The 23520-nt window shown below is 37.2% G+C and overlaps 1 protein-coding gene across 2 annotated transcripts in view; it reads right to left on the minus strand.

Annotated features, from left to right (window-relative positions):
- Window positions 1–23520, minus strand: part of GAREM (GRB2 associated, regulator of MAPK1) — a 165209-nt gene that overhangs the window by 103400 nt on the left and 38289 nt on the right. For both annotated transcript variants that reach the window (XM_004683820.1, XM_004683819.1), the window contains exon 2: window positions 1804–1944. In XM_004683820.1, coding sequence (XP_004683877.1) covers window positions 1804–1944 — 141 coding nt within the window. The remainder of the gene's footprint in view (window positions 1–1803; window positions 1945–23520) is intronic.

The raw sequence follows: 23520 nt of genomic DNA on the forward strand, positions 1-23520 counted from the left end.
AAGGAAACTGAATGAAGACTGAAGACATGTGCCAAATGACTACCCAGTAAGTATACTGGAGAATCCATGAGGCTACCAATTGCTCCTGATGCAATGAAAGAGCAAGATTGCAAGATGGGGTGAATTGTGTACATGGAAAAGCCTCCAACATGTTCAGGAATCAGGGTGGTGACTCCTTTGGCTGAAATTGAAGGTTCACCTTTGGTCTACTATGGAGAAGCGTATCAAAGCCAGTCTTTTGGAGGAGCTTAAGCAACAAGTCAGAATCCAATGGCAGTCTGGAGTCTGTAAAGGCATTTGAAAGAAATGATCAAAGGAAAACACTCTTTGGGGAAAATGATTTGACAGGGTCATTCATGATGGGTTTGGGCAAAAACTAAAACTTAATTCTATTAATGGAAGAACGCAACAGGTGAAATATGTGAGGAAGCACCATTTTATATGTTCCTTTTCAGCTCTCTATAAAAGAAAGGAACTAAAATAGCATGGATCTCTTCTATTGTAGGAACAGCAGGAGATAGGCTCTGTGTGTGTGTGTGTGTGTGTGTGTATTTCATTCTCTGCCCCTTTGGTCTGGCTTTTAATCTCATAGTTGTTATACTTTTCTGCAGGTTTATGCGTTCCTTCTTTTTCCATAAAGTCTTCTCCTACAACTTCAACTAGGAAATATACCTTAGAGGACAAAGTTTTAAGCCAGGGAAATTTTTTCTTGTGTGTGTGTGTGTGTGTGTGTGTGTGTGTAGAAAATACATATGTTTATATATATGTGTATATATTTTATTTTTTTAAATAAAAAGGAGTTCTGAAAAGCTGAGTGCTCCTTAGGTCATATTAGCAATTGACTCATAGGAATAAAAATGGGACAGAACCATTCATTCAATAAATACTGAACACATACTATTTGCTACTATTCAAACAGTGGGGATACAGCAAAGTCCCCTTTCCAAACAAACAGCTCTCTGGGCATTACAGAGATTCCACTTAATAATCCAAACCTATATAATTTATGTTAATTGACTAAAATGTCTTGCTTCAGACTTTCAAAAAATTAATAGTAACAGAGAAAATGCCAAGATCCCTTATATAATGAATTACTGGCATCAGAAGAAAATATAGGAAGTATAATTTAAAAATACAAAACAAAACAACACAAAGGGTATCCGTAAGCTCTTGTTGAAAGTATATTCAAGTTACTAGGTATATCCTAAGCTAGAACAGGACAGCACATAGAAAGTGTTTAATAAAAACTAGTTAAACAGCACTGTTGAACTGAATAGAGTTGAGTGAAGTAAGAAGGCAACTGTGATCCTGATTTAGCAAAGCAGTGAGAGCACCTCAGTTGCCTGCGTTCTATATGTCTTATTGCAAAGAGGGACATGTCTAGCAGGTCACAATGCTCTTGTGTAAACTGATAGCTTGTGAAATCATGACATCAAAGTCACTGACAAAAGCAATGCTCAAATTGTGCCCAGGGTTACCCAGAGATCTTAGTATACAGAGGTTGGGTACACATGTTGATTGTCTTCCCACGACTTTAGACTTATGCTTTCTGTTTGTAAAATTTTCAATCTATAGTTATCTAAAAGGAATCTGCATTTTACTACATGCATTAATTAGAAATACCTATGCTAAAATAAACTCAGCTTCTGCTGACAAAATTACTGCACAAAAGTGCTGGATTCTTTTTTTTTCCAAGTCATGACTACACTCCAGTTTATAGATAATTCTTATTTTCTCATTGTGGAGGGGAAAAAAACAGCATAGTCAAGTTACTGTCTTTTCTTGCCCCGAGAGGAGTTTTACCTGCGTAATGTACCGGAATCTCTATCTTTGGCCCGATGACATAGTGTCCCTCCTCCAAGCTATGGGCAGTGATGGTGGTCCACTGGCGGCACGAATGGATCAGAAGGTAGTCATTTTCCCGGAGCCCTTCTATGCATTCTCCTAGAAAATAGGATTTTATTACAAAACACTTAGAGTTAAGATGTGCTTATTCCATTCTCTGTAATAAAACTTAATTAGTTAAAACTTTACTAATACAGAATTGCCAGTTCATTCCAAGATGAGTTCAATTTTGAATCAGCAACAAAAAGAGCTCCCACACCAGCTTGGCAATTAATTAGACACAGGTGTCTACAGGTGTCTCCCACTTATTTGCAAGAGATTCTCAAGGAACTAAAGCCTTCTATTTTACTAATAAAACCGTTACTAAGTACTGACAATAAACTAGGCACTACTCAGATTCTACACATACAGATTTCATGTTGTAAAACCCAGGAAGATAGGGATTGCTCCTACTTCACAGGTGAGGATGTTAAGTAACATGTCTAAGTCCACAGATTCAAAAAGTAAAATAGTGGGGTTTAGGTCAGAGTAAATCCAAAATTTATGCTCTTAACTGTTCTAACTAGCAAAACCAAATAAACATTTCTCTCTTGAAATAGTACTTGAAATTAAATACCTATATCTCCTTTTAAAAATCAATGTTCTGCCAGTCCTCCCTGGCTTCCTACCAAACCTACCAATCAATGAAAAATAATGAAGCTTTTTAACATACAAATGAAATGTTTTTCATTTTAATATTTTCTGAAGTACCATTTTAGCATGTGAACTGACAAACTATTTCTGAAAAGAAATCCATTTCCTGAAATTTTAAAGATGGCTTTTTTAAATGTTGAAATAATCTAACCATCAATTCTGGCTTAATAACTTTAAATACTCATTAAAAAAATGCATGGACAGTTTAATTCCTTTTTACAGAAAACAATTAGCCTTCCTTATTTTTGATGTATATTATATTACAATATTATAAAATCTGCTTGAGATTGAACTATGTTTTGAAATGACATTTACAGATCCCTCTGAAACTCTGTTTCAGTATATTTTCAATAAAAAGGTAAGGCTTAATGATTAACTTGGCTATCACAACCATAAACCATATAATTTGTCTTCAAACAATAAAGCATGAATCTTTAAAAAGACTTACTACAATAATGAATTTGTAACTTTGTTGCAGGAAATACTAAAATTTGAGGGGTTTAGGAGAAGAGCAGGGAATAGGGTGTGGAAAAAAAGAAACAGATCGATCCCTTGCCTGGGAAATGATCACATGGCACAGCAGACCTCTCCTGACCCCACCTGCTTCTCCCCTCAGCAGTGTACTTCATTGATCTACCTGTTCTGTTTCACACTCTGTCTCTGATGAACCCCTCACCACCTCTGCACCTCTGGCCTGTACCCGGTTCTGTATGTATAAATTAATAAAATCTTTTAAAAAAGAAAAAACAGGCAGGGAGGATTTTTCAAACCAGAGTCCCAGGCCCTCCACTTTGGGAGGACCAAGTTCATAAAAACATCCCCTGATACTCATGAGCTCTTTATATCCCTCAAGCATGTTAAGGCAGGAAAAAAAAAATCTAGACCCGATACCTGAGAGGAGGAGTAATCAATCATACTACCTCCTCCAAAGTCTCCCCAGAAGGCAGGAGCTTAGCTGGGGAAAGGGCACTGGCATAGCAGGTGGGCATTCAGAGCAAGGGCTTCAGATCCAGCAAGTCTATCAAAGGTCCAAGATCTTAAGAACCCAGGTTCTTGGAAACTGTTTTAAGTAAAAAGAATATGAGAAAACAACTCATCATAGGCTAATTTATATAAACAAGAGTTAAATTCCTACATATATTTGGTGACAAAAGCATCACCAAACTTCTAAATAAACACCCAAAGCACGTCTATTATTAACCATGATTCACTTGTTGACTCCATCAGCTCTGTTCCTGGGCAGGAAGCTTCTGTCTTTTACATGAGGGATGGAGCCACAACACTTTTTGCTTCACAGAGTGGTTGTGAAGACGTGGTAACAGCAAGGGAAAATGTGTAGCGCCAATGTCTACACAGCCAGGGAAGACATATGGTACATTATTTTAGGAATGATTCAGAAATTTAAGCTATTAATTCTATCGTAAGCTTCCCCCCCGCCCCCTGCTAAAATTTAATCTTCATAAAAACACAGTTTAGGTCCTATATTATCCTTTTACAGTTGAGGAAATAACCTTTACAGCCATCAAGAAGCTTGCCCCAGAGCTGGGTAGCAACGGACTTTTAGATGTCGCTCAACAGTTCTCTGCTGTTATTCCAGCATTACACTGTCGTTTGCTTTCAAAATCAACAATAAAAAAAAAAAAACAAAAAAAAAAACAGGGAGAACTTGACTTTGTATTTCATGATTCACTTGTTTACTTCACCAATGACAAGCATGATTCCCAACATCTGGGAAAGACAGCAGTGAACAAAACAAAGCTTCCTGGCCTGGGAAGTTTACTATGTAAGCAACAGGAGGGAGATAGTCACACATTAACAAGAAATGATTAAATTATGAATGAACGGGTGAAAGGTCAAAGGGAACAAAAGCACAGTAAGTCTCTACTTAAGGTCAAGATCTAAGGTCCAAGATCTTAAGAACCGAGGCTCTTGGAAACTGTTTTAGTTAAAAGAATACGAGAAACCACTTCACCACAGGCTAATTTCTATAAACAAAGGTTAAATTCCTACAGCATATATTTGATCACAAAAGCATCACCAAACTTCTAAGTAAACACCCCAAACACATCTAATATTAACCAACCCTTTGTATTCATTCATTCATTCCCCTGTCTGCTTATCATAGTAGAGGGTCACAGAGGTTATAGGCTATCAAAACATCTCAAAGTTCAGGAGGGACCCTGTCCTGGACAGGACACTGTTCCATTGCAGGGTACATCCATACACACGCCCACACTCACTCTGACTGAGACTATTGAGACAGGCCAAAGAATTTAACATGTACATCTTTGTGATGTGTGAGCATGCCCAGTACCTGGAGGAAACCCAAGCAGCGACTTACATCAAGAATTGATTTTGTCCTTGACAAGGTTATAACAAAAAGATGCTGAATGAAATGAGGTTTGAAGACCTGTTGGAAAGGATAGGATCACTGAGCAGGACTATTACTGAGCAGAGTGGTACACAAATGTGTCACATTAAGATAGTCCTTATCTATTTACCCAACGTCACTTGCTTATTTAGACTGGTTTTCATAAATGACTTTCATTGAGTTAGAGTTGATGAACTGTACAGTTAATGTGTAAAATTTGATGGGCAACAAACACATTTTTTTATGCACAAAACACTGCAGAAGTGGGCAAAAAAAGTTACAAGACAACTTGGTTCTTGCATCCAAAAGTCAACAATCTCTTTGGTGAGATGTATTCATATGTAATTTATTTCTTTTTCATATGTAATTTAAAGGGAGGCATATGAGAGCTATGCAAGAGGAATAAGAAATCTTAAGTGGAGAGCGGGGCTTTAGTAGAAAAGATCAAGAAAATGTTAACAGGAATATCTAGCATTTCAGCTGGTCCTTCCTTGATGGATGAGTTGGGTTCAGCTAGAAGGCGACAATGGCAAGCTGCTGAAGGGTTTTGGATAAGAGAATGGCTAAAAGTCTGAGTTAGGGAAACGACTCTGGCAGTACTAAAAAAGATGGATTGGAGAGCAGAGGAACTTGAGCCATGGGGTAAATTCAGAAAACTCAAGAGGGAAAACACACAGGCAAGAAGAAAAATGTTTTCTGCACTAAATTGTTATATCATAAAAACTGTTTTAATTTTATCCCACAGTGGGTTCTAAAGAGGCAGCCAAGAAACAACTGCAGTCAAGTTAATCAAAATAAAATTTAATGTTAAATCCAACTGCTATCTGATGTAGTAAACACTCTATATCAAGAGGATTTAGAATGATTTTCAAAGCCATAAAGTAGAAGAAACCAATGCTTATTTTTTGAGCTTCTGTCTTATTTGTTTGTTTTTAAACAACTAAACCAAGTGCCTACTTTAGGCAAAATAAGTTTCACAAAACTTGTCTAGAAATAAAACAATATAATCACTTAAAATATCCTAGGGTAAACCACTAATAGAGACACTACATTAAATGAATTCATAATTTCTGTGATATAATTATTCTGCTGCTTCACTAGTATGTGTAATATATTAAAACTTACGTATTTAGTTCAAAGTGCAGTAACAAGAATTTAAAAGAACTATGAACCAAATCCCCAAATAAGGATATCTATCCTCACATTTCTCTATATCTAGCATGCTTCTAGGATATACTTTATTTGACTGGCTTTATCCTAACCCCTTCAACATTAAGTTTTAGATAACTGTTAAAACCATTTTTAATGCTAGGAGAACTAGACTCTATAAATCCTTCAAAATAAATTTCCTCTAAGGAAGGAAAAAAGCACTTCAATACCTAAAAGAAATACTTATAACCTGAGTATCACAAATTCTCTCCTCTGGCTGCTGGACCAATATCCTCTCCTGATTCACCTGTCTATCTCTCATTACCTTCAGTTTTCTTCTCTACATTAGCTGTAACTACAGACATTTCTCAAGAGTCCACTGTTAGAATACTCACCTTTTCTCACTACTTTACAGTCTTTCATACTTCTCAAGGTTTTAGTTATTTATGGATAATTCCTAAACCCATTCTGCCACTTCTTAACTTCTATTCTGTGCTTCTTGTTTGGACTTTATCTTCTATATATTTTCACCTGCATGTAAAATGGATGTGCCTTTCATTCAAGCATCACACATTCATTCAACACACACTCATAAGGACCAGCTGTGTTCTAGGACCGGACCATACCAGTAGTGAACCAAGTGCATGATCCTGTGAGCTTCTGGACAATTTTCTATGTCATTTTTTTACTTTTTCTATTTGTTTAAACATTGTGTAAATAAGCCTTCAAGAATATAGCACTGGTCATCTTACTCTTCTGCTGACTTCTGCTTTCAGGAATTCCCATGTCTATAGAAGGCGGTATAGGATGTAAGCTTCTTTGACCCTATACTCCAGGTTCCCAAGATTTGTTCCAAGAGCTAGCTAACCTCACAGCCTCCACTTCAGACATTAGAGCTCAAAGAATCCATTCTCTGTTTCATGAAACACTGGCTGCACTCACATACCGAAGCCCTTTCTTTTTTTATTTCTTCCATTAGCTTGAGCCATTGTCTCCTAACCTCTATTCACTCACTACTATTCATTCTCAAAAGGCCAGTTCTAGTGCCACCTTCACAAATGTCTTCCTGAGAGGAATTCTAATAATTTTCACTTAAGTTGCACTGGACTTGTAGCTTTGCTTACATTCTAGTCTGAATTTATAAATTTCTTTCATAGTTATGGGCACAAGGAACTCAGACTGACTCTTTAACGTATATATATATATATATATATATATATATATATATATTCAAATGACATTATAAAAAATAACACTGGGAATTATCAGCATTCTTTTTGTCCCTTTTAGAATTGGTCCATACATTCATCAAGTTTGAGAAATTTGGTTATAGGGATTAAGAAACAAAGATATTCAAGTACTGTTAGATGAGATCCTCCCTAAATCATTCTATCTTACCGTAGTATACTCATTTCTTGTGGCTTTGCTTTCCTTTTTGAATATTCTAATATTTTCATTTATTTTGAATATTTCCCCCATGGAATCCTTCTTTTTATGCTGCTTATAACTTTTAGCTGCAACTATAGTTAAATTCACTGCAATTGAATATTCCTGAATTAATGTATTACTATAGTGCCTTTATATGTGAGTTATTTATAATGTGTCTGAATCAGTGTAAGTAGCTATTTAACATCTGTTATAGTAGAATCTAAAACTCAACATATTTTCTTATTTTTAAACATGATTGAAGTACGAGTGTATTAAGCTGGTAGATGAATTTTCTGTAAGGTTGAGCTGATTCCAGAAGACAAACCGACACAAACCAATGTGGGCTGGCTTAGGTTTTCTCATCCTCCATTCCCACAGAGAATGTGTAATTCTATACAATCCTCTTAGGTTGCATTGTGATTTTGACAGTTCGTATATGAAAATGACTGACTTCTACGTTTGTGCCTTTGGGTGTGGTGATATGCAACAGAGTAGTGGTTCAGTCAACAACTTGGGGTTGAAACTCTACAGAAGGCTTGCACTTTAAGAACTTTCAGCTCCAATTTTCTACCTGCACAGCAAATATATCACCTTTTCTTTTCTTTTTTTTTAACTGATGTTCTTTACTTTTCAAGTGTGTTTTTATCCTCAATTAGCTTCACTGTTTTTTAGCACATGGACAAAGCGATCTGTAGTAGACACTCACATATTTGCTGAGTGACTGATAAAAAGGTCACTGAAATAAGCTGATTTGCTAATATCTGTGCAAGAAAAATCAGGTTTACTGAACTTGGCATTATTTTTATCTGCTATGGGTAGAACTGCCCCATAGCTAAATCAACCAACAATGGATAAATTGGTGGGTTTATGACATCTGTGTTGTTATTTACTATACAACTTCACTTGTGCACTGTTTTATTTTACTCATGTCAAAAGAAAGCTGGTGAAGTAATAACATTGTACTAGTACTTCCTCGTAAATAGAGTTGCTCAATTTTAATTAAGTGTTTATTTGACATTACAAGCCTTTTAATATAGACAGGAAATCTACAGCTAGTTAAATACTCAAACCACTACATTTCTCTTAAACATTTTTTTTAAAGATTGATTTATTTATTCATACAGAACTGGGGTACAGGCCAGAGATGCGGAGGGTGAGAGGATTCACCAGAGACAGAGTGGGGAGCAGAACAGACAGATCGAAGAAGTCCACTGATGAGGGGAGCAGCGAGCGGGTCAGGAGAGGTCTGCCGCGGCATGTGGGTCACCTCCGGGGCAGGTGGGGATTGAACTCATGGGGAAGTGGCTTAAGCTTCTTAGTGCAGTGCTTTAACCCACTGCACCACCAGGGAGGGCCCCTCTCTTAAGCATTTTTAACTGCCACCAACGACCTAGGCTGATGAGCGGACCCTCCCTTCTATCTACCCTTGTGGCTAAATAGTGCCAAGCCAGAGTTCTGGCCAATGGTGTGTGAGCAGAAATGACATTTCCCATTTCCTGTCCTGGCCTTACCCACAAAAACCACCCACTGGTCATTCTCTATTCTCTTTCCTAAGCCAAGGGCTAAATATCGAATCCCAGGAAGATCCCGGAACAAGATGAAGAGAGCACAGCTGCCAGCAGTCTGGGTTCCTTAATTAATATAAAGCTAAACAAGCCACCTGCCCCTGCCCTGAACATGCATTGCACTGTGATATGAAAAATACACTGAGTGTGATATTATGCCAACGAAGTGCTAGTTTTCCCTTTTGTTTCAGTAGTTAGACTACCTTCACTAACATATCTAGATGTATACCTTTCAACACCAGCCGAGTCTCCTGATTATAAAGATCACAGAGACTTTGTTATGGAGGCTATCCTTTCTTTCTAAGTTCTCTTCATAAATCCAAACTTACCTGACTTTTCAAAAATAGCTAAGATTTAAATTTTCTTCCCTCATTCTCTGTTACTTATCATCCTATAATCTGGGAATAGCAATCTCAGGTATTTTCAGTGCATGAGGTTCTAGTTATTTGTCTCTCAAACAAGCAGACACATTTTCTGGGAGAATAGAACATGGCATGAGGATACTAGCTCTTTGTCCCAAAGAACTAAGGATAATCCAAATGACATGGTGAGTAAAGAAAGGGCCTCGGGGGTAGTGAAGGAGAGGTCAGCGCAAATTGCTCTAAGATAGTGAAGGAACAGTCATGAATACATGAAATCAAATTGAAATGTTATTGTCTACAATAACATAATAAATAATAGTAAGGGTTCCCAAAAAGCAAATTATTATTAGGGATGAAAAATACAGAAAGAAATACATAGCAATACGTAACAACTAACTAATTAAAAAGAAAAAAAATTTAAAGCAGTCAGAAAGAATGTTGCTATAAGAAATTACAGCAGTGCAATAGTTTTGAAACAATGAAAAGTAGAAAAGAAAGCTCCAGGAATAAAAAAGCAAAACAAAACAAAACTGCACTTAGCCTAATGACTGCGGTATTACAAGGAAGTTGGAATGAAGAGAAAGGATTAGACAAAGGTATCTGAAACCACTTGATGATAAGAACTTCTCAAAAAGGTAAAGCTTCTGGCACAAGCTCAATGGCAAATGGGTGTCCCAAATGTGGGCAAGCACAATAAATGATTTCAGTATTGTAAAAATCGCCTTCAACAGTCCCCATTCCACATGTCGGACAATATAAGGAGCTCCCAACCATGGACAAGCTACTGCATTTCTAATCGCATCTGCTTCACCAGGACAGTTCATTTCTAGGTGCTGTCATTTTGTGAACAGCTCTATCTTGTGGTACAGAGAAAGCACGCTGGGGAAAAAAAAAAAATCAACTGCAGACAATACAAGTTGAGTTAGGCTATTGTCAGTTCTGATAACTCTTAACAACGAGAACCCATTTGCTGCCCCCTCCATTTCAAGAGCTGATTATCCCCCAGCAACCTGCAGACCCTGTTCTATATGTCAGCACCACACTGTCTTTTTTTTTTTTTTTAAAGATTTATTTACTTATACAGAACTGGGGTACAGGCCAGAGTTGCAGGGGCACTGAGAGGATTCACCAGAGACAGAGTGGGGGGCAGAACAGGCAGATCAAGGAAGTACACTGCTGAGGGGAGCAGCGGCCGGCAGGTCAGGAGAGGTCTGCCACGCCATGTGGTCACCTCCGAGGCAGGCAGGGATCAAACTCATGCGGAAGTGGCTTAAGCTTCTTAGTTCTGTGCGTTAACCCACTGCGCCACCAGGGAGGGTCAGCACCACACTGTCTTTATAGGAGTTTTAGAGTAAGTTTTGAAATTGAGAGATGTGAGTCTTCCAATTTTGTTCTCCTTTTCAAAATTTTATTTGATTCCCCTGTGTTTCTATACAACTTGTCGATTTTTCAAAAAAAAAAAAAAAAGAAGTATATGTTGGGGGGAAGGACAAACTGGGGGCCTGATAATGTATTCAATCTGTAGACTGATTTGGGGAAGTCTGTCACCTTAATTGGGGAGGAGGGTCTTTTCCATAAATATTTAATTATTTCAGTAATGTTTTCTAGTTTTCAGTGTGCAAGTTTTACATTTCTTTTATTAAAGTTATTTCTTTCTTTTTTTTTTTAAGATTTATTTATTTGTGCATACAGAACTGGGGTGCAGGCCAGAGGCTCAGGGGCAGTGAGAGGCTTCACCAGAGACAGAGTGGGGAACAGAACAGGCAGATCGAGGAAGCACACTGCTGAGGGGAGCAGTGGGCGTGTCAGGAGAGGTCTGCCAAGCAATGTGGACGCCTCTGGGGGCAGTTGGGAATCTAACCCATGCGGAAGCCGCTTTAGATTCTCAGTGCTGTGCTTTAACCCACTGTGTCACCAGCGAGGGCCTATTAAAGTTATTTCTAAGTATTTCATTTTGGATGTGACAAACAGAATTGTTTTAATTTCATTTTTGAAGTGTTCATTTCTAGTACTGAGAAATACAAGTCAAAAAATAAGCAAAGACACTAAAGCCGTGAACAAGGACCTGGACAACATGGGTCGAACGGGCATCTGTAGAATACTGCACCCCCAAAAATCTGAGTACACATTTTTCTCAAATCCACATGGATCATTCTCTAGGATTGACCACATACTGGGTCACAAGATAAATATCAATAGATACACTAAGATAGAAATCATACCAACTATTTTCTCTGACCATGAAGGAATCAAATTAGGCATAAACCATGTGAAGAAAGAGAGAAATACAAGTGTTTTTGCTTATTGATATCATATATGGAGCTCTTATTAGATTTCTTATTTCTACTAGCTTAGTTGTTTTTCTTTTTGAGTTCACTTTGTATACAGGATACTCTACATACAAACTCACATCATTTGGGAATAAGATTTCCTTTCTAATCAGGATGCCACAATTTTTTCTTCTTCTTGCCTGGTACTTCTGGTTAGAATCTCTAGAATAGCACTGAACATAAGTAGCGAACTAGATGTATCTTTGGAGAGATGTGCCCCTTCTTTCCCAATAAATGTGCGAGTATTTTCTAGAGGTTAACTAAATACTCAGGAGTTAAACATTGTAAAATTTTCTGTGATCCTGTCCATTCCTTTCCCCTCTCCACCCCAGGCAAAAGAATAAAGCCATCTCAGAGGCCCCATTCCTGGTTCAGGAATCCATTGTCTAAAGGTAAAAAAAAGTCACTTCACACCCATAGTTGACCAAAGACTCAGATAAAGACTTAACAATAGTACCATCCAGCCTTTGCAGCTCTGCAGTGCATTCTTTAGGAAGTGAAGAATTAAATGTTGTGCTGCCTTTCCATAGTATCAGCCTATCTGCAGGTTAAGGCAACTTAGAGCTCAGCTTACTCAAAAGTTTGTATTCTTAAAATCAATGGCTCACATCCTACCCCTATAAAATTCAAACTTGTGTTTATTGAAACAGCTCTCACAAAAGTAAAATCATGGGGTTGTCTCCAGGTTCTAATCCTCACTTTGCTTATCTGATAAACTCTTTGTTTAACTACCAGTGAGACTTTATTTCCAGTTAACACCTGGAATTCAACCCATGACAGCAATTACTAAGAAGAAACCTGGGTCTCTGACCTTGGGAAATACACCAACCTGAACTTTTTCTTTGGGTCTCTGTAACTACAACCAAACCCAAGTCTAAACTGATAGAGGAGTATGAAATAAAAGGAAGAATTGCCATGCCTAGATTATGAACACATGAAGCATGTGTGCTTTAAGACAGCAAAGAGCATTTGCTTTTTGTTTCTTTAAAATTGATTTTATTAAAATCTAAGGTGGGACAGGGTAAGCCTAGCTCATGGTTGTAAAAGCTGAATGCTGCTATCTATCTACACTTTTTACTTCAAAACAGTTCCACTAATTTTCTAGGAAACAGTAATCACCATTATGCTTCTGATGTAACCCAGCATCTGAACTAGTTTGTGAAGGTAGAAGCTGTATTACTTTTAATAACTCAAATTTACTTCATAAACACCAGGTTATTAACTTAAAATCACTAAAATAGTTTGTTACACATTTAATAGAATTTTTTACTTGTACCTAACTACAAGAGTTACATGTTAAAACATACTTTGAATGGTTAAATTTTTAAGTAGAACATAAGGTTTGGTTCTAAGTTATTTATGAATCTGAGTCAGGAAATAAGGCTCTAAAGATGAAAAAGTATCTTTAATTAAAGAGAAAAATAGTGTTTTTATATTAGCAACCACAAAGATCATGATAAATATGAAAGAAATAATTTCCCTGGGATTTACCAAAAACGCAAATATTTACTAACAGTCTGCCTCAGATATCATATGATGAACAACAGAGGATGAAAAAGTCACTTCCTAGCCAGCAAGGTATGAGTCCCTTTGACCCTCACCAAGAACAAAGACCCAACAACTAACTCTCCCTTGTAACTCACTTTGCCCATGGACACAGAAATTTGAGTGTGACCTGTAGTTATGCATGACCTATTGTCTGAAAAATGTTCTAAAATATAAAAGCAATCAACTTAAGCATTTTGGAGCTGAATTTTGAATTATTATGCAAGCTCATCAGAAAGGTTTTTTCTCCTTTAAAGCCCCAGAATATTTTCATTTTGGAAAATATTCAGACTAAGCTAATAATCTGCCATCATAACAAATCTAAACGTTATTTTCAGTTCCTTTAATGACTAAAGTAGTCAACAGTCTAGAAAGATATATGCCAAGGAACTAAGTTCTCAAGCCCCTGTAGCACCTGTGTGTGCACAGGTGTGAGCCAACAGAAACCCACCACTCTGCAAGTGGATCTCAGCTCTTTAGGCTGACATCATCCATCTTTCAGCTCTGTCTCATTCCATGTGAGACTACAGGACATGAAGTATGTGTATAATAAATGCCTTCTGAATATAAACAATCTTGAGTAGAAATTGTTGCGTATTCACCTCAACTAATATCCACGTATAAATTAAGCACTCAACAATTAAGCCCTTCCAAAAAGTCAGGGTATCTAGAAAGGCATCTTTTTCAAGCCTCCATTCTACTGACCTTTGTCTACCCTAAACAAACATCCACAAATTCACAATATTTAAGATTCCCTTTTTATATAGATATTTAAGGGCCTAAAGGCTGTAATTGTGGTTTCTAAGCAAGCGGGAGTGGCTATATTTTTACATTTATGGTGAACTGTGAAATCCCAACAAGGAAAAAAAAATAGAGATTAATATAGACAAAGCACTAAGTTTCTTTGGCCATGAAGCCAAAGAAACTCATGGTGAAATCTAAGCAAAAAGGAATGTATGAGACAAAAGAGAAAGATTTTAAAAAGAGACTGAGATTAGGGATATATTATTACCTCTTTTTAAATGAACCCTAGTACAAAAGATTCCTTTCTCAATGTAGATTTACCAGGAATAATAGCTTCTTGCTATATGAAATAGAAGTACACCTACTTAAGTAAAATCTGACATTTTATGCTCTGAAATACTGAACTGGACCTTTTAGAAGATAAGAAGATTCTCTGCCAGGTGATTTTTAGAAAAACAGGTGAGCAATTGTAGTATCAATATTTCTACAAAGATTCAAAATGCAAACAATCTAGCACAGAGCCTCATACATACCATGGAGTCACATTTCTGGCAAGTGAGGAAGGGGCTGGGATGTAATACAGGAAAACTGCTCTTTGGTGCTCTTTTGAAAAACTATTAATGTTTCCCATATCAACACACAAAAAAATTGGATTTTCATATTCTCTGCAAGGTTAAAAAGAAAAATGTAAAACCAAATAACAGCTGAAGTTTTTGTTTGTACAGGTGGGTTGCCCTGAAGTCAGAAGCTAGGCAACGCTTTACTTCTATGATTCCAAACACACACACAAACAAAATTTCAATATGACATATTGAATACCTTATTACATTTCTGGAAATAAGCAGTCAAAAACTTACTCAAAATCAGATCACCGATATTTATACACAGATTGATAAAGATACAGTAGGTCTAAAGGAAATTTTAAAAAGATTTCTGATAATTAGTGCACAATTTCTAAAATAGAACTGGAAAAAATAATCACCATATTTTTTAAACCCATTAATCACAAAACAGACTGATAGATATTATCAATTAAATAGATATTTTGGTTAGTTATGTCTCCTAACTATTTTGCTTAGAGATCATATATTAGTACAATTTTCTAAAACAAAATATAACAAGGAAAAAAAAAAAATCCCTGACATTTAAGTCTCTGTACAGGACCACTTCCTAAATGTGTAATCAAAGGCATGATGTGAGGGGAGGCAAGATACCACTGTAAGAGTTCTCAAACTCATTTTGAACACACATACTTTTTAAAATAAAAATATCTATTCAAATGCCAAAATTATTCTAGCAATTATGGATAAAGGTCACTATTTGTGAAGTTTTTAAATTGCATTAGATTTAAGTACCATTTTAAGGTTTGCACAGACCATAACAATATAGCTCAGCCTGATTTAGTAAATGTGGAACTCGCCCCCTTAAGACTCATCAAGTGAGTCACCTTGTGAGCGTAAACCAATGACTCAGGGAATTCTAAGTTTTTCCCAAATAAATAGATAGGTAGAGCCCTCCCTGGTGGCACAGCAGGTTAAAGCACCGCACTAAGAAGCTTAAGCCACTTCTGCATGAGTTCGATCCCTCCTGCCCTAGAGGAGATCCACATGGCAAGGCAGACCTCTCATGACCCACCCGCTGCTCCCCTCAGCAGTGTACTTTGTTGATCTGCCTGTTCTGCTCCCGACTCAGTCCCTGGTGAATCCCTCACCGTCCGCATCTCTGTCCTGTACCCCAGTTCTATATGAATAAATAAATCTTTAAAAAAAAATAGATAGGTAGATGGAGTCTAGTTAAGCATATATAAATATAAATAAATATATTCTTTTTTCAGACAAGGGGCAATCTAATTAAAGAAGTTTACCTGAATAATGTAGATACAGTGAAAAACAAATAAGGAAAACTTCCTACTCCATTCCCTTTCCTTTCCAAGACCTAAGAAATAAATAATTTTACATAATGGTAATATATTAGAGTCCAGGCAGTTATTCCATTGACTTAATAGTGAAAGAATAGTTTCTTCCATTTCAATATTTTCCCCTCAATTTAAGAGAAAGACTACATAGAAGGTCTAAATAAACCAAGGAGACTGAAATAAAACAATGTCACACATATATAACAGAATTAACAACAATCACACACATATAATAGAATTAATGACCTGCACTGTTTCCCCCCAAGTGACACCGTTTCTTCTTGGCACGCTTACAGACTGCACTGGTGACACCTCTCTGTCCATGACAGGCCCACTGGTCCCTGTTGCTGTGTACTGTAAACAAGTGGCAGCCCATCCCACACGTCTCTTCCTGTTCTAGGTCTCAACCCCACCTCTGCTGTACATGCTCTTTTTTGCCTGTGTTTTACATGTGAAATGGGAAAAACAGATCACTCCTATGGATAATGCGAGAAATAGCCTCTATTGCATGGTTGTAACCTGCCAAAAATCACATCAGAAAAGGGGAAAAAGTAACAGAAACCTCAATTTTCAATCTTTTTAAGCAGATTGAGATTTTTAACTATGTAGATATGGAAAGGTAAGGCCTTTTGCTTCCCTCCAGAGGCTGGAACACATAGGAGGCATCACAAGACCATAGGAGCAATTAAGTTCAGGGTTTTAAGAGAAAGGGGCCAATAAATAGGACTTGCCTTAATTCAGTGGAATAGCAGCTCGTAAGACAGCAGATGGGAAACACGTAAGCTTGAGAGATGAAAGTTAATGATCAGCATTAATAGAGAAAACAGGAGCAAGAGACTGTGTTTTCTGCTGCTATTGGCTGGCTGGGTTCTCATCTGGAGTTTCGGGCCTCTTCTAAACTCACTCCTGTTGGCAGATATAGCTGCATTGTAAACCTCAAGTCCTTGCTGGTTACTGACCAGAGGCCACTCTGGACTCCCACAGGCCACCCTCAGGTCACTGGCCCATGGTTCCCTCCCTGTTTGAGCAATGACCTGTCTGATGTGGAATTCCTCTTATACTTTGAATATCTCTGACCTCCTCTTATGTGACCTCCTCTTATGTAAAACTCTCCATTTTAAATTGCTTACCTGATTAGACTGGGCTCACCAAGGATAATCTTATGTTGAAGTCAACTGATTAGGGACTTTAATTACTATATTCACACAATTCCCTTTGCCATGTAACATAATCTGGTATAAAACCCAGGAATGAAGATCCAGGGGGCCATCTTAGAATCCTAACTGCTACAGATAGTAATCCAGGCAGGAAACAAGTTATACCATATAGAGCAGATAGAGAACGTAAGCCAGTAGAAAGATAAATAAATTTTGTTTGTATAGTAACTTCCCAAGACACTTCACAGATAAAAGCAATCAGAATCAATTTGTACTTTAGAATACTAGGATATAATAACAATTGTTATTTCATCCAAGATGAGTAGAAGAGCCAAATAAGTGTTAACTTTTGTTTTAATTGTAGTATCTCAAGTAAGCCAAAAGAACACAGTTCACTTAGACTCCAGAGAAGAAAAGACAATCAGATCAATTTAATCAATGAGTGAATGTAGCTAAAAGCTTATCAGTCTGTAATAATAAAGGTTTAAATAACTTTCAACAATTTCACTTGGCTTTAAGTTAACTGAACAAAACTCCCACATCTTTAAATCTTAAAATTATTGCTCTACGCATGTTGCTTAGGCCTCAAGACTTCTTTGCTATGCCTCTTTGACTGCAGTTTTCAATGCTGGGTTGGAGAAACTGAGAAGAAAATGCTGGCACTGCATGGCAGAGCACACACTTGCATCCTCAGTCCCATGCTTCTCTGTGTCCGGGGCCCAAGTCTTGCCACTGCTGGTCACTGGCTCCCACTATGCCTCTGCCCTCTGGCTTCTACGTTTCTGACCCTCAACAGCCACCTGGCTGGGACTATACCCACAAAGGTACTCATTCATACACCTGTAGGAGGTCTGTAAAGGACATTTCCATTTAAATTGCAAAAAATGAAAAAAAGCCTCATCACAATTAAAAAAAAAAAGTGATACTGGTTCTGTGATTCTGCCCTATGATGTATAGATGATTAGTTTCATTAAAAAAAAAATAAATAAAAACTGCAAAGAATAGAATCTAAACCTGGAATCAGGAGAGTTCCATAGAACTCAATTGCAATGATTTCATAAATACAAACATTTTCTGCGACGGTGCTCTCTTTTTTACAGAGAATCTATTCCCACCTTTGCTGATGTCAGAGTTCCTGTCCCATATATGTGATTAAAATGATGTTGTTTTATAATGATATATACCTGAAACATGCAATGTTAGTTCAATAAAAATGATTTTCCAACAACAGAATCTCCAAGTCTAACTCTGCCTCCAGTCGTCTCTGCAAGACAACTATTCTTTCTTACAAAGGCATTCTCTAAAGTGCCGGACAGTCCCAAGCACAGTTCGCCTCTCCTGCATGTGATGCAAACACAGCTACGCAAAGTTCCGTGAGGCAGTCTAAGGCCTCTGCTCTCTGCACTTATTTTCTTCAGTCTAGGAGAGTCCATGGCCTTTCTTCATCTGGTAAAACCTCTCTTGGTGAAGTCTTGGCTGGGCCATCACCTCTGTTTTCCAGCCTACAGATGGAAGAGTTTCCTTTCTTGCTCCCTTGACAGGCTGAACAGATCTCTCCCAGGGTTCTTGTAACTGTAGTGACCTTTCATATTTGCGTGTCTGCCTTCCACACTAGACTGGCAGAGCAAAGCTTTAGCTGCCCAAACATTTGATATTGATGTTCAATTTACATTCGCTGAATGAATTCCTTGCAATTAGCATTCTGATGATGTCAGTTTCCATTTTCAAATTCAGGATGAGAGTCTCACCACGTGACAGTACCTGGTATAACAAAGGTTTTCTCAGTCACCACCAAGAGATTTTTATTTCTACACTATCTAAAACTGAAAGCTGATCATTCTCTGACAGACTCTCGGAGAAACTTGTGAACTAATCATCTCAGGCACACAATGTATTTAAAACAGCAATTCTACATAGAAGAGTAATAATTAAATTTGGAATCACAGGATTTTAGAACAAGAAGGAAACTCCAAAAAAATCAAAGGCCAACTGACTTCACTTTGTAACTGAGGAAACATATAAAAGGTCCCTAACTAGTTAGTGGCAACAGAAGACAAGAACCCAGCTTCCTGCTTCCTGGTCTTAAACAACTTTATCCCATTATGCCAAAAGAAAAGGAAAACTTAATCATCTATTCCATAAGTGAGACACTCAGATACCACAGAAACACCTATGCAATTCACCTAAATTGTATATCTCAGTGTAACTGGAAAGCAAACCCAGGGCAGGTGACTATTGGAGGCACTGACAGACAGCTGGCCCTAAAGACTGAGTTCAGAATATGAATCCAGGTTCAACAAGGCTGTATGATCCCAGTTAAGTCACAATAATCTCAGAGGCAATTTTCTAATTGAAATATGAAGGACAGTGCCTCTTTCCTAAATCGTTATGAGGATTAAAATGAGGTTGATGTGGGCCTTCTGTGAATCACAAATGTGAATCACACAACCTCCATAACAAGGTATAAAGTTAGATGCTGGTTTTTTACTGTATATTTTGGGCGTGGGGGCACAATAAGTTAGTCACTAGTTACTTTTTCTGTTTCTCACCCTCTTTCTCTGACTCTGTCACTTGCTCTGCTCATTAGAATTATACAAAATCCTAAATAAGGAAAAGGTATAGGTCATTTCAATATACAAAAATGCAGGTTCTCCTTAGGTTTTGTTGCCAATAACAAAATATAAATATCTCTTTAAAATAAAGACCAAAAGTATATTATCAGTCTATACCAGTCTGTCTACAACAGGATCTGAGGCATATACCACAATTCAGACAAACAACAGGTGCCACACAGCGCAATGACAGTCTTCCACAGGCAAGGGCATTAGGGGCATCTACAGCTACCTTTCCTTTAAGGCAGAATTAAATGAGAAACCTCACCAGGAAAAAAAAAAAAATCACAGATTAAATTACATTATTCTATGCTTCAAGCCACCACTGTTCCCTAGGTTATACTAGGGAGTAATAGAGCTACACTGGAATGTCCCATGGAAGTACTTTCAAACGCTGGAAGCTGTGATAAACTTGTAATACTTAGCTTGTGGCACTGAAATATAAATAAAAGTATAAGAATTTTTTCATTGTTATTTTTCCCTTTGGTCATGAAACCCACTGACATTGATTATATTATTAGTATACTCAGATACATAAACATATGAATACACAACGTAATTTCAAGTTGGACTCCCATTTTAGGAAGGAAATAATTAATTACTTATGATTGTAAACCAAGATAAGATATGCGAATAAGGTGAAAGTCAAGAAAAAGGAAATAATCATGACTGTGTCCCAGCTTGCAAATCCATGTTGCATGAATTTGGCTAACATAAATCAATTTACCTGGGCCTCATATAGCTCAAATCAATAATGCATTCTGAGACAATCTGGATTCTGAAGCTGCATTGTTTACACTGAGATACAGTATATATTTAGTACCAGATAAAATAATTTTCTTTCAAAATATTCATAACTATTGAATAAATTTTTTAAAATAATGCTTTAAGTATATGGCTTTATATTGCTATCATCTTACACAGAATAGAACTTGTAAACATCAGATGTTTTACCCACTTTCCTTTGTGAAACATCCTTATAACATTCTCTTAATTCAGCATGTTGTCAAATAGTACTTATTAAGCACTATTCTCAGTAAATGAAACAGAACAGTCCCTTGTTCTATGTTGTAATTTGGCACAGACAACATCCACACAGGCCAGCCTTCCAAAGGGTATATCAGAACTGTTCTAAAGAAAGATCACAACAGTAAGCCCAAGAAAAAGGCACTTAAAATTCTGTACCAGTCCCAATTTAGTGTTTGTGATTGAGTAAAGTACCAACAGAACCATTGCTGGGCCCCTCCCCTCCACTATTTTTACCCCCTGGATTGGCATACACTAATTAGTTACTGCTCACTTACATATTCACTATAAGTGTGTTTACGATTTGTCATATATTTAGCTTTTCCAACACTTTAACTCAAAAGTTCCTGCTTCAATTTTTTTTAAAAAGGAACTTTTTCATATATAATGAGAACAAGTACAATTACTTAGCCAGTTTACTGAACTATCACTGTAGCACAAATTTTATCTGGAGATTTTTTTCTGTAAGCAACTTCCCTGGGGGAAGGACAAAAATGTCCTTAGGAGAAGTTTCTACTTTTAAATATCATTCACCACTATTTGGGGTAAACACTGATTCCAGGTATACTGATAAACACTGAGGGGAGGGAAGCTTTACCTTAGTAGTCTGCTCACTGGTCAGGTCCAAGAAAGTATTGGTAGCTGCAAGAATTCACTGTGTGCTCTGTACTATCTTTATATAACTTGGAGAAGAGAAGGAAAGGAGTTGAAGAAGCAGAAGAGAGACTAACATGAATGTAAAATGAAAGACTGGAAATACAAGAGAGTGTAAGATTAAAAACCTACTTAGCGGCCAATACTTTTGAGTCCCAGATGTTTGGTGAAGTGACGTGGCTGAGCTGGGCTGGATACAGCACACCAGTCAAAGGCCCGGCACAGACTCTTCCAGTCAAAGCCACCTTGGCTGCGTAGGCTTCACAGTTTTGCTCTCTTTTGCAAGAAGTAGTTGTTTTTAATCTAACCTCTTTTATCTAGTTCTCTGAAACCATTTCCCTCCCTTCCAGCTTTTAGCATAAAACAAGCAAAGGCTCAGGGTTCTTCTCCTGACATCCCTTGTCATGTCTGAAGACAGTTATTAAGTGGCCTCTTGAGTTTCTCTTCAAACTAAGGATTTACATCCCCTTTACTTCATGGGCCTTATTTTCTTTTATAGCCTTTTGTTTCTTTCTATTGCCCTTTTCTGGATGTTTTCCAGTTTCTTTAATTCTAGAGTCCAAAAAAGGAAATACAATGTTCTACGACAGGCCTGGCCAACAATGGGCAAAGCACATTATTCTATTAATCCTAAAAATTATTCTTTGACCATAAAATGTGAATCACATATCTAAGGTAAAATATACCTATGACAGCAATATGGCTTCAAACTAGATTTCATTTAATTGTAAAAGGTTTCTTTCATTTTCTATCTTCTGCTTCATGTCAGTCTGAGTCCATGACTATTTTCTTTTTTTCCATAGAAATTCCTATTTTAACATTACTTAGAGCTTTCCAAATTTAAACAACTCAATATTTCCTTAATTGACAGTGAGCTTGTCATTTATTTCATGAATTTACTTTCAAGTTTGTATAACCCCCCTTGCTCCAACTTCCCACAAGGCTTCTGGGAGCTCCAAGTTTTGGACAGTCACATGTAATCACTCCAAAAAACAAAGTAGGCATTAAATTAACTAGAATAGGAGCTTTTCATTGGTGAAGTTATGTTCTGAAAGAAACATAACTCTACTAAAAATTAAGGTTAGCAGCTATCATTTAGGGAGCAGCAATTGTTTTTCAGGAACTATATTAAATATTGCTTTTAGTGGTTAGTGGCTCTATGAGTTCTTTCCCTCAAGTTTAGACCTCAGAAAAAACTGAATCTGAAAGAAGTGAAATAATTAGCCCCTAGTCATTCTCTTGTAAATAAAGGAGTCGGGGAAGCACTAGGCTACTGGTCTCCTGTAGTTGAATGTAGAAATGGAGAGTTCAGGTCTCAGTTGGGGACATTGCTGGGATAGGAGGGGGCAATAGTAAATGTGAGACCCCTACCATGAGGCACAAGGGGAACAGCTGATAGAAATAACATGCTTAGCACCCACGGCTGCACACGAAACATCCTATTCCAAAGGACTGTATCATTGTCTTGTCACAAACATTAAAATCAAGCACATGGAGATAAGTGACACTCTGTCTTTAAATTAGGCACTTAACCTTAGAGAGGAAAGACTGGCATTCAACTCACTTAAACAACCAAAATGACTCACAAATATTTCCGATTTTCCTTCCAACCATAAAAAATGTGACCTTTCAAAAATACCACATCATTTACTGATACACTGAAGCTATATTTTCTAAATTTGAAAGTTAAATTTCTTAGGTCACAAAAAGTTCCAACACACAATATCATGAAGAAAGGGAAGGGATAGGGTCTAGTGCAATGTAAGTAGCGCATGAAAGAATATGACTATATATGGAGGGAAAGTGTATCATGAAGAGTTCTAAAAATGGTGACATATTATGTAAGAGGAAAGAGAAGTCATCCCTTCTGCAAAACATAGTACCGTGAGAAATGTGGGGATCTTTGAAATATATAGCAGCCACCTGGAGAAAAATTATTAGAACAGTCATACAGCTAGTGGATAAAAATGGTTAGACAACTCATTAAAGTTTGATAAATTGTATAACCTTCCTAAAGGTCATACACTGTTAGAGACTTTAATTATAATAAGCTGGCAAATTTAAAGATGACATTTTAATAGACAATTTTTGGGGAATGTGTCTAACCCTTTGCCATTAAATGTC

The sequence above is a fragment of the Condylura cristata genome, unplaced genomic scaffold (assembly GCF_000260355.1).
Source record: "Condylura cristata isolate star-nosed mole 26May11 unplaced genomic scaffold, ConCri1.0 scaffold00016, whole genome shotgun sequence".
In the NCBI taxonomy this organism is placed as follows: domain Eukaryota; kingdom Metazoa; phylum Chordata; class Mammalia; order Eulipotyphla; family Talpidae; genus Condylura; species Condylura cristata.